This window comes from Eschrichtius robustus, chromosome 10 (genome assembly GCF_028021215.1).
Source record: "Eschrichtius robustus isolate mEscRob2 chromosome 10, mEscRob2.pri, whole genome shotgun sequence".
NCBI lineage: Eukaryota > Metazoa > Chordata > Mammalia > Artiodactyla > Eschrichtiidae > Eschrichtius > Eschrichtius robustus.
In genome coordinates, this window is record NC_090833.1 from 86,909,968 (window position 1) to 86,929,383 (window position 19,416).

General features: G+C 41.1%; 1 protein-coding gene across 3 annotated transcripts in view; it reads left to right on the top strand.

The window, feature by feature from the left end:
- Window positions 1–19,416, top strand: part of AOPEP (aminopeptidase O (putative)) — a 368,252-nt gene that overhangs the window by 291,647 nt on the left and 57,189 nt on the right. The window contains exon 14 of one of the 3 annotated variants that reach the window (XM_068551999.1): window positions 3,686–4,435. The exons of the other annotated variants lie outside the window; for them this stretch is intronic. Coding sequence (XP_068408100.1) covers window positions 3,686–3,700 — 15 coding nt within the window. The 3' untranslated portion in view covers window positions 3,701–4,435. Of the gene's footprint in view, window positions 1–3,685; window positions 4,436–19,416 lie in introns of those variants that run through there. 3 annotated transcript variants of the gene reach the window in all.

Here is a 19,416-nt window from a genome sequence, read left to right on the forward strand (position 1 = left end):
CTCCTTAAGTTTGTCGCTTGACTTTTGCTTTCATTTGAAAATCCTTTTATTTATTAGGCCATTGAAGCCAATTTGTATTAATTATAAAATTAATATTTACAGTTTTATGATACATCTTTTCTCTTTTGTCCATTTTTTGGCATTTAGGAAGGCTTGTATTTTTGTTCTAATGGTTACTTTGACATGATAACACATTTCTGCCTCTTGTCCACTTTTTTTTGCTCATGTGTATTGATTTCCTGCTGTGAGCAATAGTAAAATTAGATACTAACCTTTTCTTGCCCCACCCCGCTCTGACTTCCATCCTGTGACTTGAGGTGTTATCTTTCAGCTTCCAGATAAATACCTACGACACAGTCAACAAACTAATAGTATTTTTCATATAATCTTCTCATCCCCCCTCCCCTTTTTGATAGTTGTTCTGTACCTACAATGTCAGAGCATGTAACCATTACATATTATATTGTATCCTTTATAAAATCACTTAGTTTTAATTCTGCAAGTACGTCTATATTTAATGCTCATCATCTACCTTTCTATTGATCTTCAGTCATTTTGGTTTTTTGAAGCCAGTTTTATAGTAGATTTCTCAGGAAGAGCTTGGGGCAGCAGTAGTTCCTGAGTTCTTGTATGTTTATAAGTTTGTGTTCTTTATACATGAGGGTCAGTTCAACTAGACATAAAATCCTTGGCTCATATTTTCTTTAAGTATCCTAGATGTGTTCCTCCATTGTCTTGCATGAAGTTTGACAGTGGCCTCATTTCTTTTCCTCAGAGTGACCTGGTTTTTTTTTTCCTGGATGCCCAGATTTTTTTCTGTAAATTCCCCCAATTTTTCTTTAATATAACTCATTGTGGGTCCGTTTTCCCAATTGTCACTTGCTTTTGAGCTTTATTTTCTTCATCTGTAAAATGAGAATAATGATAACTATTTTTGCCTGCTCAGGGAGTGGATTTGAAGACCAAGTGAGATACTGTATATAAAGTGCTTTAAATTTATTTTACTTTCTTGTTACCCTTTAAAGTGCTTTGTTGTCAGGAACTTTAAAATTTACAGTACTTCATTTTATAGTCAGTCGGATTTGAGTTGGCTTTATATTTGTGAGAAATCTAAAGTGGATACCCTGAAGTCTTCTGTCTGTATTCTGGCAGTAAATAAACTCACCCTGATCCACTCGGGTAAAAGCACTGGTGCTTTTTGCAAGCATCTCATTTAGAAAACTCCATCTCCATTGTATTCTTCTCATACTCTTTCCTGTCATATGTTAGTTTCCCGCACAAAACTCTGGGTTTATGTGATTTTAGCTTATATGTGCATAAAACAATGCAGAGGAAAAAAAGTTAAAGGACTGTATTTTTTCAGATAATGAGGAGAGCTGAAAACCTAAATCAGTCTAATCAGTCAACATATTTTCTTAGATTTGTTGCATATAAGGCCCTGTGTAAGAAGCTGCTGGAAAATGCCAAAGAAACAGGAGATGTCATTTCTGGCCATGGGAGATAAAACACACAGCATATCAAAGATCATTTACAAGATAGCATGTGATAAATAAATCCAAACCAATGTAGCACAAACTAAGGATATGAGTATATGATGCATTTTACCTGAGGCTACCCTGGACTAGAGTTTCCATTCCTGGGCCTTGTTTTGATAAAGCAGCCCTTTACACATGCAGCCTGGAAGTTATGGTGGGAAATGGAGTAATTGAATTAACTGAATCCATTTTAATGCTTTTACCTGATTTGTAAGCACAGATAGGGGTTTGATTGACGTACATATAAGTAGTGTTAGTGTCTTTATTGAATATGTGATTTTAAAAAATAAATGCATCCATGTTTTGCAAGTAAGGCTGGAACCCATCATAAAAATTCTTCTGACACTTATGAATCAGAATGATTTGGAAACCCAAGGCTAGAAATGTAATACTGTTTATGATTCTGGGTAATGCATTCCTTATTAAATTCTATATTTATTTAAACAATTTATTTACTAACTTCATTGCATATCCACAACACACAAAACCCTGAGTAAGGAGTAGGGAGTACAGGGATGAATGGAAAACAGTCCTCAGAGAGTTTACAGTTGAGATGTAAAAAACCAGAAACAGAAGAAAACAGAATTGAATGAAACCTGTATCAGAGGTACATTAGGTATGTATACAGAGCAATTTGGACCTCATAAGGAAAGGAAGTCATATCACTTTGGGCTATTTGCATTATCCACAAGCCTTGTCCAGGCTAATAGCAGGATACAAATATGTGTTCCAGTTCATTCAACTTTTGTTATTTTGTAGAATTGAGGATGCCATAATTTCTGTTCTCAAAATTCAGATTGTCTTTATAAGAACATACTGAAACTGTGAAGTCAGTATAGTTGACCCTTGAACGACCTGGAGGTTAATCCAGGTATAACTAACTTACAGTGAGTCCTCCATATCTGAGGTTCCTCCACATCCCTGGATTCAACCAACTATGGATCATGTAGTACTGTAGTATTTACTAACGCAAAATATCCACATGTAAGTGGACACATGCAGTTTAAACGCACATTGTTCAAGGGTAAGCTGTATTTCTCTTTGGCTCACTAATGTGAAATCAAAGTGCTGCAGCAAGTTTAGGCTACCTCTGAACTTGAGGATGTAAATTTTTCATTCTATTTCTCTATTTTTTTTCCTTCTATTTGCATCATTCAGTTTTGGGTTTTTTCCTTCCCCCTAAATATTTGGTTTCAAGGCAAAATGAGAAATGAGAATGTTTCAGAGTTAGGGGTGGTGACTTCAAGTTCCAGAGCTCTTCAGAGTTGCCCCCTCTTGTGATTTTTGGATGTTGTGTTCTCTTATTCAGAAAGTATTCCACGTGTTTTCAGCACCACAGGTGACCTCTTTTTTTTTTTTTTTTATAGTATTTTAAAGAACAGTTATATACTCCTTTTATTTTTTGGTGATGAGAACAAATGAACTTGTGAGGTAGGCCACAAAAATGGCATTAAGTGTATATCCAAATCATTGATCATTTTATGTATCTTTCTATAAGTCAAACAAGCATTTTTTTAAATAAGGAATACCATATTTCTTTTATTTTTTAATATTTATTGGCTGTGTTGGGTCTTAGTTGCAGCATGCAGGATCTTTCGTTGCGGTACGAGGGCTCTGTAGTTGTGGCACGTGGGCTTAGTTGCCCACGGCATGTGGGATCTTACCCCGACCAGGGATCAAACCGCATGCCCCCCCGCAGTGGGAGCGCAGAGTCTTTACCACTGGATCGCCAGGGAAGTCCCTGTTCCTTTTTATTATGAAGTATTCTGTTGTGTGGATGTATTACATTTTGTTTATCTATTATTGGTTGATAGATGTTTGGATTTTTTGCAGTGTCTGGCTGTTAGAATAGTGGTTTAACTATTTTCATGTAGACATATTCCTCTTGGGTAGATACCTAGGACTGGCATGGCTTGGCCTTCTGGTAGGTGTATGTTTAATTTTTAAGAAACTACTAAAAATTGCCACCAGCAATGTTTAAGGTTACAGTTTCTGTGCTTCCTCATCAGCACTTGGTATTGTCAGATTTCTTTATGTTAGCCATTCTCATGGGTATTAAACCATGTTTTTTATACTTAAGGCTTTTATTTCTTGTGAGGATCTGTAAGTATCTAGATAATCCTAATAAACTTTTGTCCTCCATTTTGCAGATCAGAAGGCAGTAGTGCAGTAAATGGAAAATCTGAATGTCTCACCCAAGATCCCCAAATGAGTCACTGAGCCTAGAGTCCTCACGTGTCAGTTGGAGTCGTCGTGACCTACATTTGTTCCGACTCTTGTCTCCCTGTGACCTGGTCCTCCTTGTCCACGTAGCCTTGTTAGGTGTGCCTTTCTTTTGATCTTTGTAGAATGATCCATTCTTATGTCTCTGGAGTTTTGTCTGATGAAATCCAGTTGTTTTCTGCAGAGGGGTGCTAATGTCTTGGAGAGGTGACCCTTCCTGAAGTATGCAGACCTTGGGTGGCTTGCAGACCTTGGGTGGCTTGGGCCTGGCTCCCAAGGTGGACCCCTGATGACTGTACCACCACGTGTCATCCTGTCAAAGGGGCTGGATACTCGTCTTGCCAGAGCCTTGTGGGAGTTGAGTGAGGTGTCTTATCTAAAACAGCTGGCACTTACGAAGCATTTAGTACATTTTGGAGCACCTCTTCAAATAAGATGGTGAAAGACTGACTACCTAATAGCATGTGGATAGACATCATTCATTTGTTTTTTTTTCCTTCTCCACAGTGGTGAGATAGGAGAACATTCTTAAATTTATTTACAGACCAAAAAAACCCAAAAAACAAAAACAAACCTCCCCCCCACAAACCAGCCTTGATTTCTTCCTGTAATTGTTCTTTGGTTTGCAGCAAATATAGCGGTAGTACTCATACAAGTCTGTATGTTTTGTCTCTATCTTTTGACTTTATTCAAGAAGACCGGTCCTATTTCTCAGCGCTACTCTACTGTTTCATTTGCATCTCTCTTCAGTTTGTCTACTACAGTATAGTAAATGGTCGTTGTTCTTGTTCCAAACAGGAAGCTCTCAAAGTGCTCTTCAGGCTGTTGATAAGATTTCTATTCTAGCAAAGCTCCATTTTAAAATCAGTCTATAATCATTTTTTGTACTCAAGTCATTGTTTTTATTTCTTTTCCCCAAACTATTATGATTTGAAGTTCCTTTGAAGGCTGGTGGAGCTTATACAGATAGGAGCTAATGAATGGCACTGAGTATTGGGCATACCTTCTCCTCTGTTGTCATTTTGCAGTATGTTTCTGGTCTAAGGGGAAAACTACCTCTGTTACCTTTCACTAGGCAGCGTTGCAATGTTCAGTTTATTTCCTGACAAAAAGTGAATCCTAGTACAGGTAGTTGTCTTGAAATGATTATATTCTCTAAAATGGTTCTTGGTCATCTTGAGTTTCTAACATGGTTTAGAACATAGTTTTTGGATCTGTGGAAATAGCATTGTTGTGTAGTGCAGCTGCACAGAACATCAGAAAGAACTAAAAAGTTCAGGTAACTTAAGAAAATAAAATCACCAGCTAGGAGCTGTCTAAAATTCCTGGAAAAATGATAAATCAAGCACCTGGAGGAGTGTGCTAGTGAATAAAATGTTATGAAAGCTACTTGAAGTCCTTGACACTTGAGTGTGCTAGGCCACAAGAGTGAACAGAGGGGGCAGAGCATCTCATGGAGAGCTCAGCAACTCATGCTTCACTTCAGCGCTTTATTTGGAATGCTGTACAGGACTGGAGTTGTTAGACTGGGGGAAGGCCTTACTGCTTCTCTGACTCCAACCCTTGTTTCACATGTGGGAACATGGGGGTCCACAGTGCTGGTCTGGGACCAGGCCCGGCTCTGTCCCACCGTGCTCTTTTCAGCTATCTGCCAGGGCAGCTCCTCGAAGTAGGGTTGTGGAAGGGGGAACAGCTTTGGATGCTGGGCCAGGAGAAACGTGTGCAGCTGGTCTTTATCATGTTCTGGGGCACGGACACCTGGGGGTGGCAGGAGGCAAGGTCTGGGAGACTCGGGCTGCCCCTCCAAGGCCACCCCTTGTGGCTTAGAAACTCCTCCAGAGTGAGGGCCTTTTCATGGTTTATGGAGGACTCTCCCATCCTGGCTCGGTTAGGTGTGGACTGGGTCAGATTTTGAAGGCTCAGGCCTTCCAAAGAGCGGGTAAGACAACGTGGTGAGACAGGTGTCTTCAAGGGTTGGTGTGAAATTTTGCTTTTCATATTAAGTTAGTAAACTTTACAGGGCGTAGGTTATTTGAGGTTTTTGTGATGTTTGTCATGGACCAAATAACTGTGACATGAAAATGTTTTTGCTGTTTTTAATCAAACAATAGTGTGACTAGATAACAAGCCATTTTATTTTGGAATGCAGTAAAGGTACTCTCACAAATGCCTTTTCTTAAGTCTGTGCAGATATTTTTTAATGAATACATTATAATTTTTTCTAAAATGCAAGGCTGCTTTCCATGTTTAAATATATTCATACCTTGATGTATTGCAAATTTAAAGTTAAGTGAAGTTTTTCTGTAATCTTTCTGAATTGGCTATTTGCTTACAGGCCAAATGAAACCAACTCTACCCCCAAAACAGTATTAATAAATGCTGAACTTGGGTTATAAAAGGTTTAGTCCCCCAGATCTCTCTGTACTGTTGGCAGGACAAAGTGAATAGGAATATTATGGTTTGCGGAAGAAACTGCTTGTGTGTTTTATGCAGTACAACTGGCAGATAGAGCCTCAAGTGGGCAGGTGAAAAGAAAAGGTAGGTACTGAGCTGCTTCAGACTTGTCGAAGGCGCCCTTCCCTTTGTTTCCATCAAAATGAAAGCTTCTGGAGAGAAGGCACTGGATGATACTCCTGTATTGCTAACCCTGGCATACTTTGAGTCTTTATTAGAGATTAAGTCACTGGCATGGTCAACAGTAGCATTACCTAATCGTAGAGCACCAGATTATCATAAGATGAATCTAAATGATGCTGAACTATCTTCCATCAAAGGATCACTGATGTACCACTGTGCATGTAGAGCTTGGGTGCGTGTGCACGCAGACACACACACTTTAACCATTTCATTGGCCTTTGACCTCTGAGCAGGGGAGGTTTTGGGCCAAGACTGTGACCACTATCTCCCATCTTGGAGGAAAGCTGCAGCCGCTATTTCCAGAACTGGCGCTGTTTGCGTCTGCTTCTGCCTCTGACTCATGCTTCCCTAGAACTGCCGTGGGCATAATGCAAAGTCATTGTCATCATGAGCCGTCCTAGGGAGAGGCTCAGTGGAAAAAGTGAAGGTGGAGCAAACCTGGCTCCAGAACAGAAGGTGAAAGATACGTTTTTGTTTACTTTTGCTTAACTTCACATTCGATTTTTTTGGGAAGTGCTATAATCCTGATGAAGTTCAAGATAAAAGAAGAGAGGAGATCTGACTTGTTGCTACAAGACTCCTTGCTCTGATGTTCAAATTCTTGAACAGGACGAGGAGGAGAAGAGAGTAAAATAACCATAAATGATTGTTGTAGGTCTTGAACACGTATTCATAGTTGCTCGGTTTTTAATTTTTTTGTATCAGACCTGTTTTGCAATCATACACTGTTACAGAGAAGGGGAGGGGAATGTATTATAAATATATTTGACCTGCAGTATTCTTATTACTTGTATTTAAAGTGATCTTCCAGTAGTCTTGGAGGGTGAGACACATTGTTTAAATGAGGGTTAAAAATAAAGAAGTATATCTGTTGTATTCTTGGTGGGGCTTTTTCCTGTGAAAAACTGTTAACAGCATATTTAAAAATACTTCCTTTTTTAAAAAGACAGCTCATTATAGTAAATTGTAATATCAGAAATAATTCAAAATTAAAATAAGTGAACAATAAAATACTATTTTAACAATAGTTCAGTTTTAACAATAGCTCAGTATAAAGAGTTCATTTGTCAAGAGCATTTACTTCCCAGGCAGTTTCCCGACTCTAGTTTTCTTGGCAAGAGAAATGTTAATCTGTTGTGAATGGACACTTTTTTTCTCCTTTCCCAGAACATGTGTGGTTTCCATTAACTTCTCTCTCCACAGAACTTTGGAGATGGCCGCAGCTAATGCCTTGTGGGTCATCTGCGCTCTTAGAAGTAAATTGAAATCGTAAAGTACATTTCCTTCCCCCTAGAGGCCTTCATGATATGGAATTCATAGTCAGACAGATGGGTTGAAATCCCATATTCACCCCTTGCTAGCTTTTTTATCTTGAATAAACTAGCCTGTGTTAAGCCTCAGTTTCCTCACCTGTAAAATAATTACTGTAAAGCATTTAGCAAAGAGCTGCCACTGCGTCATTGCTCACCAACAGTAGTTATTAATGTTGGTGGTGATGGGCTTTTACAATGCTGTTATCAGGGTTTAAAGTCATTTGTCATCCGTGGTATATTAATGAGAACCCTGAGAACCAATAGGATAGACCAAGAAATGTGGCCACGGGAAGAATGGCCCTAAGGGCATGAGTTTGGAACATCAGCCTGGTGTCTATGGGCCAGCTGAAGTATCCCCAGAGTTAAGACCGGGGAGGCAGCCCCATTACTTCTCTGGCAGGTCCCAGCCATGCCTAGAGGTGCACCTGTTTCCCAAGCTGACGCAGGATCTGCTGTTTGGGGCCGCTCTGCCTCAGGGAAATACTACCTCACATTCTGTTGGAAGTTTCCACTGGGATGCTCCAAAGAGAATTTTAGTTGAAATCATCAGAGCGGTTTTATTGATTTGGGTTCAGTTCTTAATTAAAGTGATCTCAATTTGCAAAAAGTCTGACCATCAAGAAGTACAGTGCTTGCTGGTGTCCTGAGCCCTATGTAATTCCAGGAAGCTTTTAAAGACAAGTGTTGAGATATCCCCATACACCCTGTAACTGTAGAGGTCTGAGTTGACAATAACTCTTATTCTTATGTAGAACTGGTTTGGAATAGTTAGTAAGTTTCCCCAGGTGCTGACGTACTAATAGAAACCCACCCAGACACAGAAGAAATGGGCCCAGTGTTTGTCTCAACTATGAGTAATGGGTTGTGCGTGATTTTCAAAAGGCTTCTCCAAATTTCCTTGCTTATGTAAATCCAGGATCAATATTTTTTTAGGAAGAAGTCTTTATGGATAAGCCATAACATTATTTGATAATTAGATATAATTTTCAAGTAGTTAAAAGGGTCATTGGACAAAACCCTGTAGACTGACTTTGGCTTTTTAATTGCTAAGGAGCTCCACATGCCCTCTAAGTTATGAGCATGCTTGAATTTTTTACGGGAAGGGAAGTATTTTTTTATGCAGGATAATTTTCATGTCAAATGTTATATTAGCCAGCTACCTCTATCAGATTATGCAGGTAGCTGCTTTTACTCACCTGATCCCTAGTTTTCCCCTGTGAAGTTTATTTTAAATAGAGATTAAGGAATGAGAGAGAGAGAGTGGGATGTGGACGAGGGGAATGAATCATGAGAAAACAGTGCTGGTCATTTTGTTAGTCCTTGGCATTCTTGGAATATTCTTACCTCTGTTGACAGAGAGCAGTAGTTCAGCTGCAGGCTCACCAGCAGTCAGGGGCAGTGTGGGCCCCTGAGGAGGCCGCTGGGACATTCTCCCCGTTTTCTCCCAGGCAGAGCAGTGAGAGCCGCTGGAAGGATTTCACAGGCCAGGGGGGGGGGGTGCCACTCACCCAAGCGCTGCAGTAGTGTGCAGCCGTATATATGTGTGACCCCTGTCAGGTGGCGTTTTTCTGTACTCCGGGCCCAAGCGTGGGGTTCCCCATGCTAGTGGTGCCTGTGAGTCACTGTGTCTCTGAGCAGAGGGAAAACAGTTTTATTGCTTTCTTCTCAAAGTAGAGGAAATGCTCAAGAGTGGTGAGGGAGAAGGGGATAAATATAGTATTTCCTTTTTCCTGCCTGAATACTCTTTTCCACAACATTTCATTTTCATGAGATCCTATCCACTTCAACTAAAAATAATTCCATGCCGTTTCTATCAGATTGGTCCTCTTATCACTTATGTACTTATTATTATTATTTTTTTCCTATTCAGAAACTTTTGTACAGGGACGTATGAGATGGTCCTAAAATGCATGTCTTCTGGACATGGCACATGTGCTGCAGCTTCCAGCTAGGAACTTCTGTGAGTAGGTGGCAGGGGCAGTCTTGGTGTCCTGGCTATGGATGGTCAGAAAACTACAGAGACTCTGACTAGCTTATCCTCGCACTTAGCTCTTTCATGACCCTTTTTCCAGCAGGGGCTGTTCCATATGCTTGTCACCCTGCCCCTTCCAGCCTTCCATCAGTGAGTACTGTCAGCTCACAGCGCTCAGACGTGGCCCCAGAGAGCCCGCTCCTTGTCTATAGTAACGGTACCATCCGGTCCCTTGTCCTGCTGCGAAGAGGCCCGTCACGAGTCTGCAAAGCAGAGCTAGCACATTGGCTGTAAGGCCCGACTGAGTAAAGCAGTGAGTGTATTTAATAGGTGCTTGGCAAGTTGGCTCTTTAAGAGATGGGGGGGGGGGGGAGGCAACATAGGTTGTCTTAGGGTATCATACATGGTGTGCCTGTTTTACAGGTTTTTGATTATGTAAAGTTATTAAGTTGATATTGATTTTAACAAATAAAACCTAAGTTTGAGGTTTGGGAGGTAAGTGGCTTGTATTAGATTTTTTTTTGCTTTTCAGCATCTTTATTGGAGTATAATTGCTTTACAATGGTGTGTTAGTTTCTGCTGTCTAACAAAGTGAATCAGCTACGTGTATACATATATCCCCATATACCCTCCCTCTTGCTAGATTTTAGTATGTGAACTAAACATAAGAATTTCTGTAGTTCCTCATTTCCTAATTGTTTAGCGTGCCCATTGTCGTGCGTAGCCTAATGCCTGGCCTGGCTTTGCCCATTACAAAGGCCTTGTGTTCATAGGGTGGTGGACTCTGTTCCCAGACCCCAGCACCGCCCCAGCCGGCAGCGCACAGTAATAAGTAAGCTACTCGTGGTTACCAGCTCATAGGGCCGTGACCCGGTTTGAACTCCATAATGAGGAAAGAGCAGATTTATTTGCTCCCCCTGCATGATTCCCTCCCCTCATCCTCCTTTATTATCTTTAAGAGGAAATTGAATAGCAAAATTCTGCATTCTCATAATGCTAATAGCCTGATGTCATCTTTTCCACTCTAGAGTCAAGAAAGTAAGAGGGACAACCAAAACACAGATTTAACACTTTGTAGCTGTGCAGGGCTTCAGCTGTAGGCTCTGTGTGTGTATATATATGTTTTTAACTGCTTGTGTAAGGTGTAATGTACATACCATATAATTCAGTGTACAATTCACTGGTTTTTAGTAAATTTGCCAAGTCGTGCAGTCATCCCCAGAATCCAGTTTTAGAACATTTCCATCATCCCAGAAAGATCCCTGGTGACAATTAGCAGTCACTCCCCGTTTCACCCCCTCCCCAGTCCCTAGGTAACCAGTAATCTACTTTCTCTTTCTATACTATAGGTTTGCCTTTTCTGGATTTCATGTCAGTGGAATAACTCAATATGTGGTTTTTACGTGTTTGCCTTCTTTCACTTAGCTTAATGTTTTTGAAGTTCATCCACATTGTAGTGTGTATCAGTAGTTTGTTCCTTTTTATTCCTGAGCAGTATTCCATTGTGTGGTTGTACCACATTTTTGTCTGTCTGTTCACAGTTGGTGGACGTTGGGGTTGTTTCTGGTTTGGGGCTATCTTTAAAGACTCACACAAGTTTTTGTGTGGACATGTGTGGAGTTTTTTATTGTGTTTTGGGGTGGTTTTGTGTGTGTGTGTGTGTGTGTGTGTGTGTGCTTTTAGTTCTCTTGGGTAGATACCTAGAAGTTATATAGTAAATTTATGTTTAACTTTTTAAGAACCTGCCAGATTGTTTTCCAAAATGGCTATACCATATTACCTTCCCACCAGTGATGTATGACGGTTCCAGTTTCTCCACATCCCTATCACAGGCCATATTTAAGGAATAATCTTAACCTTTGACTCGTTTTTTATATTCTTCTGCACAGAAGAAAGCTAGGAACAATTTTAGATTTTTGCAACGTTTCAAGCATCGTTAACACATGTTAACTAAAATTGTAGTCCTTGGTACTCTATCCTCTCTAATCTCTTGGTTCTGCCACCAGGCATGCTTGCAAGAGTTTGACAACTTTCCATTTAATTATGTTTTTTTCTTATAAACTTAATATAAAGTATGGAGGGGGTGTGTGTGTGGGTATGTGTGTTAATTAATCATAATTAAATGACATTAATTGTCTAAACATTCGTTTACTTTTAGAAGGGATTTTATTTTTTGCACTTTTCTGTTTTTAGTTTCGCTTGTTATTCAAATCAAAGGTTGTAAGTTTATATTTCTGATTATATACACTGTTTTAATATGGAGTAGACACATGTATCTATAGAACCATGTTTTATGGTGCTTTAAATAATTAAATGGTAAAGTTTCTAGCTTACAGAATTAGGTAGCTCTTAAGGGTTCTTTATTAAAAATGCAACTAGGGATGTTTGTATGAATCTGGGCTATTTCCAAAGATCTCACAAAAGTTTTACAGGAAGAATTTGTCACATCACTTGACATGGCAGGGATTACTGTGCACGTTCAGGACCAAGTGGTGAAAGTTGCTCATTATTTTGTTTATTCTAGGATTTGCAGGTATGTTTTATTTTGGCAGTGAGCTTATCAAATAAACTTATTTTTCTAAGTAAGTCATACACTTAGTCATGACCGAGCATTCTGGTAAAATAGACATTTCATCATGGGTGAGGTTCATGACCAATATTTGGGTATGAGCAGAAGCATGAGTCTCCGAACACTCGTTACAGGCCCATTTGTCTTTTGAATTTGTGATTGTTCAAAGTGGGTTTTAGCAATGACCAGCTTAAAGATAATACCCTTCAGAGAGGGCACGTGACCTAACAAGAGGAAAGGATGAGAGGCACCCAAGCACCAAGTGACAGAAGTCTGGGAGGGAAATAGTGGCGGAGATGATTTTCTTATGATCTGAGAGCTGAAGAGACAACCTCAACTGGATACAATTTGCATGAATTAGTCTGGCTTCCATAGGCACTTTGTCATTGTGGGGGCAGTTTGGTGAAAAGGTGGTTCTCCCAGGTCAGAATCACCCCCATGGGGGTGCTGTGGGTGTTACAGTGATTGGGGGTGCTCCTGGCCTTTAGTGGCCTCAGCCTCAGTCCAGGAACATTATGCCTGCAATGCACAGCAGTTTCCAGCATGGCGAGCAGTTATTCTGCCTTCCACATGGTCTTCAGGTGTCTGCTAGAGAGTTACACAGGTGAAAAACCTGTGTCTAATGTTTAACCTTTAAGCTCTTTTATATGCACAGTTTTAATATTTACTGAATTATCTAGGAATGTAAGTGCCAGATAAATCTGGGAAGATTGTATTTTGTTGAATTTTCCCGAGAGTTGTTTGCCATTCTGGAAAATCTTGTCATCAGTGGGAATGCTTTTGTGTATGAGTAACTACATCTCACACCTACTTCAGTTTGTGTTAATAGCTGTGTGTTTATGGGGATTCCCTAGGCCTCTCATTGCTTCATTATGTCTTATAGGGTATTTAGGCTTGGAAATACTGAAATCCGTATTAATGCATTCTGACCCACTTTCCTTTTAATTCTCCTTTATGTTAGAGATGAGGCATTCTATTAAGGTCCCTGCATCATATGTGTTATGTGAGTTATGGTATTTAAGAATTTCATTTCAAGGACTTCCCTGGTGGCACAGTGGTTAAGAATCCACCTGCCAATGCAGGCGACATGGGTTCGAGCCCTGGTCCGGGAAGATCCCACATGCTGCGGAGCAACTAAGCCCGTGCGCCACAACTACTGAGCCTGTGTGCCACAACTGCTGAAGTCCGCGCCTAGAGCGCCTAGCTCTGCAACAAGAGAAGCCACCGCAATGAGAAGCCCGCGCACCACAAGGAAGAGTAGCCCCCACTCAACTGCAACTAGAGAAAGCCCGCGCGCAGCGAGGAAGACCCAATACAGCCAAAAATAAATAAATTAATTAATTAAAAAAAATTTCATTTCAGGATAGTGTTAAAAGTGAGGCATTGTTTGTATTATCATCAGAGCCATGGGCTCCAAGTTACGATAGGTTTTTGGTTCATATTACCGAAATATTAAATGTGTGTGTGTGGAGGGACGTGACAGAGGTGACAGTAGCAGTTCTCAGGTGATGCAGATGGCGCATAGCATCCTGATAATTGGGGAGGGTTGCTACATGTCATTGATCTGTGCTCATTTTCTGTAAACCGATTCTCTAATGGGTTCTGTAACATTCCCTAGGATGTAACCTTCTGTACTTGGCTGCCTTCACCGATGCAGAATCATCCCTGTCACCATGTGCCCTCTCAGTGGTGTCAAGAGGCCAGCCACGTACTTTTGAGAAGGGATGTGGTCGAGAGGTATAGAGCAGAGATGAGAGTGAAGAATTAAGCTCTTGGGCCTCATGATAACATTACTGAATTCCTTAGGGGTGTTGCATAGATGCAGACATTAAATCGTTTTACCAGTCTCAACTTTCCTGGCCTTTGCCTTTTTGTCGGTGTGTGTGCCTGACGAGGAGCCGTGCCCTGTTACACACCAGAGCAGCTCCTTCCACAGCCTGTATTTTCTTAGCAGCGTAGAGTTAGTCGGAGCCCTCAGGTGTAAGCTCCCTTCTCCCTGCGTGCTGCATTTCACCCACCTGGGCTGTCAATGCCCTCCTGAGCTTGTGGACACCTGCCGTCCGTTCATCACTCCAGGCCACTTGGTGTCATGCCAAACACGTTGTCATGCCACGTTTGAGAGACCTGGCATTTTACTGGCTGTTTTAGCACTGATCAAAGTTTGTAGATTTTCTAATAATGTTCTCCTCCTTCTTGTATTTGTTATCGATATTTTGGACGTTGCAGTGATTATAAGCACCTTCTCCAGCAGCTTATCAGGGACATGGTGAAGAGGAAAGAAGTTAATTCAGCCATATCATGAAAACTCCTGAGAAAGGTTTACTCAGGGGCAGGAGGTTGGAATTAATTTTAATTTGGTTTCATTTGTGATAACCAAGCCACTGTTAACATAAAAACTTGAGTTTCCACTAAGCCTTATTAGCATATACCTTTGAGAGTGCTTTGATTAAATCTGAGTGCTACCACAGGGCAGCATAGGCTATAGCATGCCCAATTGGGCTGATTGGGTAGGCTCCCTGGGGACACCAGTTCATGTTGCTCAAATTGTTAAAATCTAGATTGAATGCCAAGTTGACTGTTGCAGCCGTGGTATGTTCCAATTTCTGCACAGGGTAACTAAGTTTTGTTTTCTGGTGTGGCACCTTTCCTGTCTTTTTATTTCAGTTCAGCATATTTAGTCCCCGCCTTCTAGTTTCAAACAAACCATGAGCCAAGGAAATTAACATTTTTTTCTCGTTATAAAAGTGATACTGTTGATTAGAGAAAATCTAGGAAATCTAAGAAGGTGTAAAGAAGAAAATTTAAAACTACCAGTAATCCAGTTATCCAGAGAGCTACTTACTCTTAATATTTTGGTATTTGTCATTTAAATCTTTTGGTGAAAATAATTATTGAAAAAGAGTGAGAACATGTTTCTATTTGTCACTTCTACTTTGTGACTTCAAAGGTGGTTCATTCAGGTTACTGTTTTAAAAAAATTTAATTGAATTCAGTGATTTTGAAATTCTGCCTTTTTGGAAAGATCTGTACTTTTCCTAAAAGGTAACTTGACTGACAAGTACTGGAATTCAGCATTTAACTGCAGCTGTAGTCCTGGCTTTCCCCAGGACTTGTATACCTTAACCAAATCTATTTGAAAACAATCCCCAGTGTACTGGAGTAAACTTTTGTAAATACAGACTGCAATCTGATACCACTGTCTCTTGAATGGATGGTTGGACTGGGTAATGAGGGCTTGTGGATGACTCCTTTTACCTTTGACTTTCTGTATGTGACAGTCGATGTAAAAAGTGGCAGTAGCTGTGCTGTTGTTTTTCCTCTTCTCTCAATGGGAATCAAACTGACATCCATTTCAAGATCTGAGGGTATGCTACCAGCTCACCTTGTGACTTGTGTGTGGAGCTTGTAGTCGCAATATGGAAATTATGGAAGATGAGCCTCTGTTCAGCAATTAACTGTGAGGCTCTTTCTGTTCTACTTTAAGAGTTATGCTGAAATCGATACTCTCAACTTATTTCTAAGGAATATGCAGTCACACAACCATCTCCTGCTTTCTGGCTTTTATTAAAATGCAAATAGTCTTAACTTCAAAGTAACATAATTGAATCCTGAAAAGGGGTTATTACTCTGATGCTTTGCTACTTCTTTGGTAGTTTTGTTTTACCTTCCAGCCTGGCTGGCTTTTCTGACCATCTTGCTCTCTACATTGGTGAAAACCCCTCCTGGCGAGGTGTGGTCCCAGGCTAGTGGAAAGTCTGGTGTTTGCAGTGCCCAGCTCGCCTCTGGGATGTGCAGGCACACACGCACCCCACAAGCCCAGTAGTGTTAGCACATAAAAGTGCATGTCAAATGCACATTTGTGTGGGTGAAGAGCATTAATTATTTTGGCAATTAATAGATTTCTCTTCATTTACCTGTATTTACTTAAGTGAAATGGAGTCAGTGCTTCTCTCTGTATTTGTTCTTCATGCATCTGCTCTTTTTAGTTTAAAAAGAATGTCATGAAACTTAAGTAGGTTGCCTTCCCTCACAACATCCAGTAGCAGGACGTGTTGGGCGTGCTCCACGTGTTCCCAGAGAACCGGAACGTGATGTCAGGTAGGTCTCCATTTTAATGTGAGGAGGAAATAAGTTCCTTAGAGCAGCTTTTTGTAGGAACTGATACCTGATTGAAACCTCGCCATCCATCAGAGACCGGGAGCACAGCTCTGTGCTGATGCCCTGACGGTGGCCAACAGGTGGAGCTTGAGGTTGGAACTGCATGCTCCTGAAGACCAAAAGGGACTTTTGGGTTTTACTCCCACAAGGCACCAGAGAGCTGCTAAAGCTCAGCTGTGCATCCTCTTTCAGCCGGAATGCTGGAGGGTGGGAGAATTAGAACATAAATTTCCTCAGCGCTCGCTGGATCATTGTCGTTTTAGGTTCGCTTTTCCAAATGTATCTCAATTCAGACAAGTGAACGCTATCTGCCCCGTCTTTCAACTTGTCCCATATATCTGGAGGATTCTCCAGTTTGTCGACTGTGCGCCACAGCTGAGGGGCTTTGATGTTCCACAGACCCCACCCCTTCTTTTGATTACATGTTTCTGCTAAAGACATCTTTTTCCAGTGTTTATAGGGGGCATGAATAAGTTGCTCAGTCCCCTGTAGTTTTTTGTAATTTGTGGTTTCTCTCATCTTGTTGTATTAAGCATAACATGGAAAGGGGCCTGATCAGAAGGCATATGTCCCAGGACATCAAACTAATGTGAGGTGGCTGGAAACCTCTGGTGTGACTTGGAGTAGGCCTGGAGACATGCTTTGTCCTGTGTGTCCAAGAAGACACCACTGGCCCTGACTAGCCGAGGCCAACTGCTTATAGTGTGCTTTCCTTTCAGGTCACCCCTCCTAGAGCTGTAGGTACACCTCCTGGCCCTCTCAGAATGCTGGGGCTGGCCAGGTGTTCTGCAGGTGCAGGGTAGCCATTCTGGGCCTGACGGTCTGTTAGGCCTCACGTGGCCCTGAGAAGGCCTGTCCCTTCAGGACCAGAGTGGACTTGGCCTCTGGGGAGACGAGGCGGGCCCTGCAGCGCTGTTTTTAAAACGTGCCTCTCAGGTATGTTCTCATTTAAGTAAGTTGTTGTTAAAGGTGTTTCCATTGACACAAGCTGCAGGGTGAAATTGAGAGATGTTTTCCTCTGTCTTTTGGGAGGGCCAGTGAAAGATGGCGATGTTCACCTTCACCTTAGGTGCCCAGTGGGACTAGTCAAAAGAACTGATGTTCTCTCAGCATATCGCTGCTCTGTAGGTCACTCTGAGGCCCAGGTTTGGCAGATTTCACATTTTGGCACATTTCAATAGTACCAGAGGCTAGTTATTTATAACTAGTAAATGATAGGTGTTAGGAATAAATGCACATTCACTGAAACAGATCAGCAAATACACAACTGAATGAAGTTAGGGCAGGGTGATTTGTAGTTATTCCCACTTCTGTGCCTTCTTGCTGATTTTGTAGGATGTGCTGCCCTGAAAGGTTCCCCGTAGGTCTTTACTGAGTGGGGGTGTGTGTGTGTGCTTGTGTGTGTAATGGGGATAAGGGTTTTCTAATATTGGGCCAAGTGCTAGAACACTAGAGTTCATTTTAGAATGGCTATTTTTAGGGTACCCATGTAACTTCCAAGGAGATTGGAAACAGTGAAGCTGGAGGCACACCTGACGTGGTTGACTTCAGCCAACACAGATAGCTAAGAATAGCCCCACGACTGGGTGCTGTTAGTCTCAGAGGCAGTTTTTTTCCTGCTGGGGTCATGGAGGCCAGTGGTTGGCACAGTTGAAGTGCCAGCCTAGTGTGTCCTCATTTCACCTCTTCTTTTGATACCTTTGTTCTTCCAATGCTAGTCTCTCCTCCCGCCTGTCCGTTCAGGTGCTCATACCCTCCAAGTGCCCAGCGTGTGTCTCCACTCTCATCTTTTATTCCTGCAGCAGCTCACATGGTGACTCCTTCCCTCCTGCAGAACCTCTTCGTCCAGTTTTCCTCTCCTTCCACCCCATCATGTTCCTTTAGCTCGACTTTCTTCCGTAGGTGCTATGATAAACCAGGGGAATTGATGGGCTTACGTGTGTGTGGTCCTCTCCCCATTGGTCAGTGATTCTTCATATTAAAAGAGATTTACTGAAGGTACAATTCCATAACTCAGAGTGCCCTCCTTCTTGAAAATGAAATATTAGGTTAATTATATGACACTATAACTAATAATAAATTTAACCTAGTTAATATGCCTTTCACCAAAAATATCACATGGGAAATTTTTGACATTTAAATACATGAGCTTTACATTGAGTCTTTGGCAAGATTCAGCAAATCAAAATACTGTTTTTTTGTATTTATTTTGTGACATTTCAGAAATGGGAATATCGTGTAGCCAGAAGTTAAATGCCCAAAATCCCATGTGTGAGCAATTAAATGTGGTATACTGTAAATAGAAATTTATAATATCAAATTACATTATGTGCTTAACCAAATGGAGACTTTAAATTTTTGCGTGCTGTTCTCTGCCCCTGTTTTGCTGTCAGCTGTATTAGTGTAGTGAAGCCATCCAAAATGAGAGAATTGCTTTCTGAATGACATATTGAGGCCATGTCCCCACTTTGTCCTCTATTAGAAGTTTGGTTTTGAGTCCTGACATTCGTGTTACTTTGTTCTCAGGGTACATATCTGAAAGCTATATTTTTCAGATATATGTGAAACATAATCAGTATTCTTATTTCATGCTGAAAGCCAAGGTGTAAGCAGTGATTATTTTAACTTTATTCTTAACTATACTTTTGGATAATAGGTTAGACAGGTGTCTTCATAAAGGGGATCCTTGACAAGGGAAAATAGATTCAGATACCCACTAAAACATACCTTTTCCCTCCATTTTCTCCTTCCTTACAGTAGGTGGATTTGATAGAATAGCATCAGGATATCAAAGGACAAAACTGGTAAATGCAAATTGAGTTCTCTGACACAGATCATAGAGATGAGAGAATTTGAGACCATGCTCCTTATAACTTGGAAATTATAAATAGGGTGGAAATGGCATGAGGAGAGAGGTTGAAACAGTTTGAAAGTAAAGACGAGCTAGTCTTGAAAGTCGACGTGGGTATTAATAATTTTGTCCTTAAGCCACACACTGGGGGCCTGTGA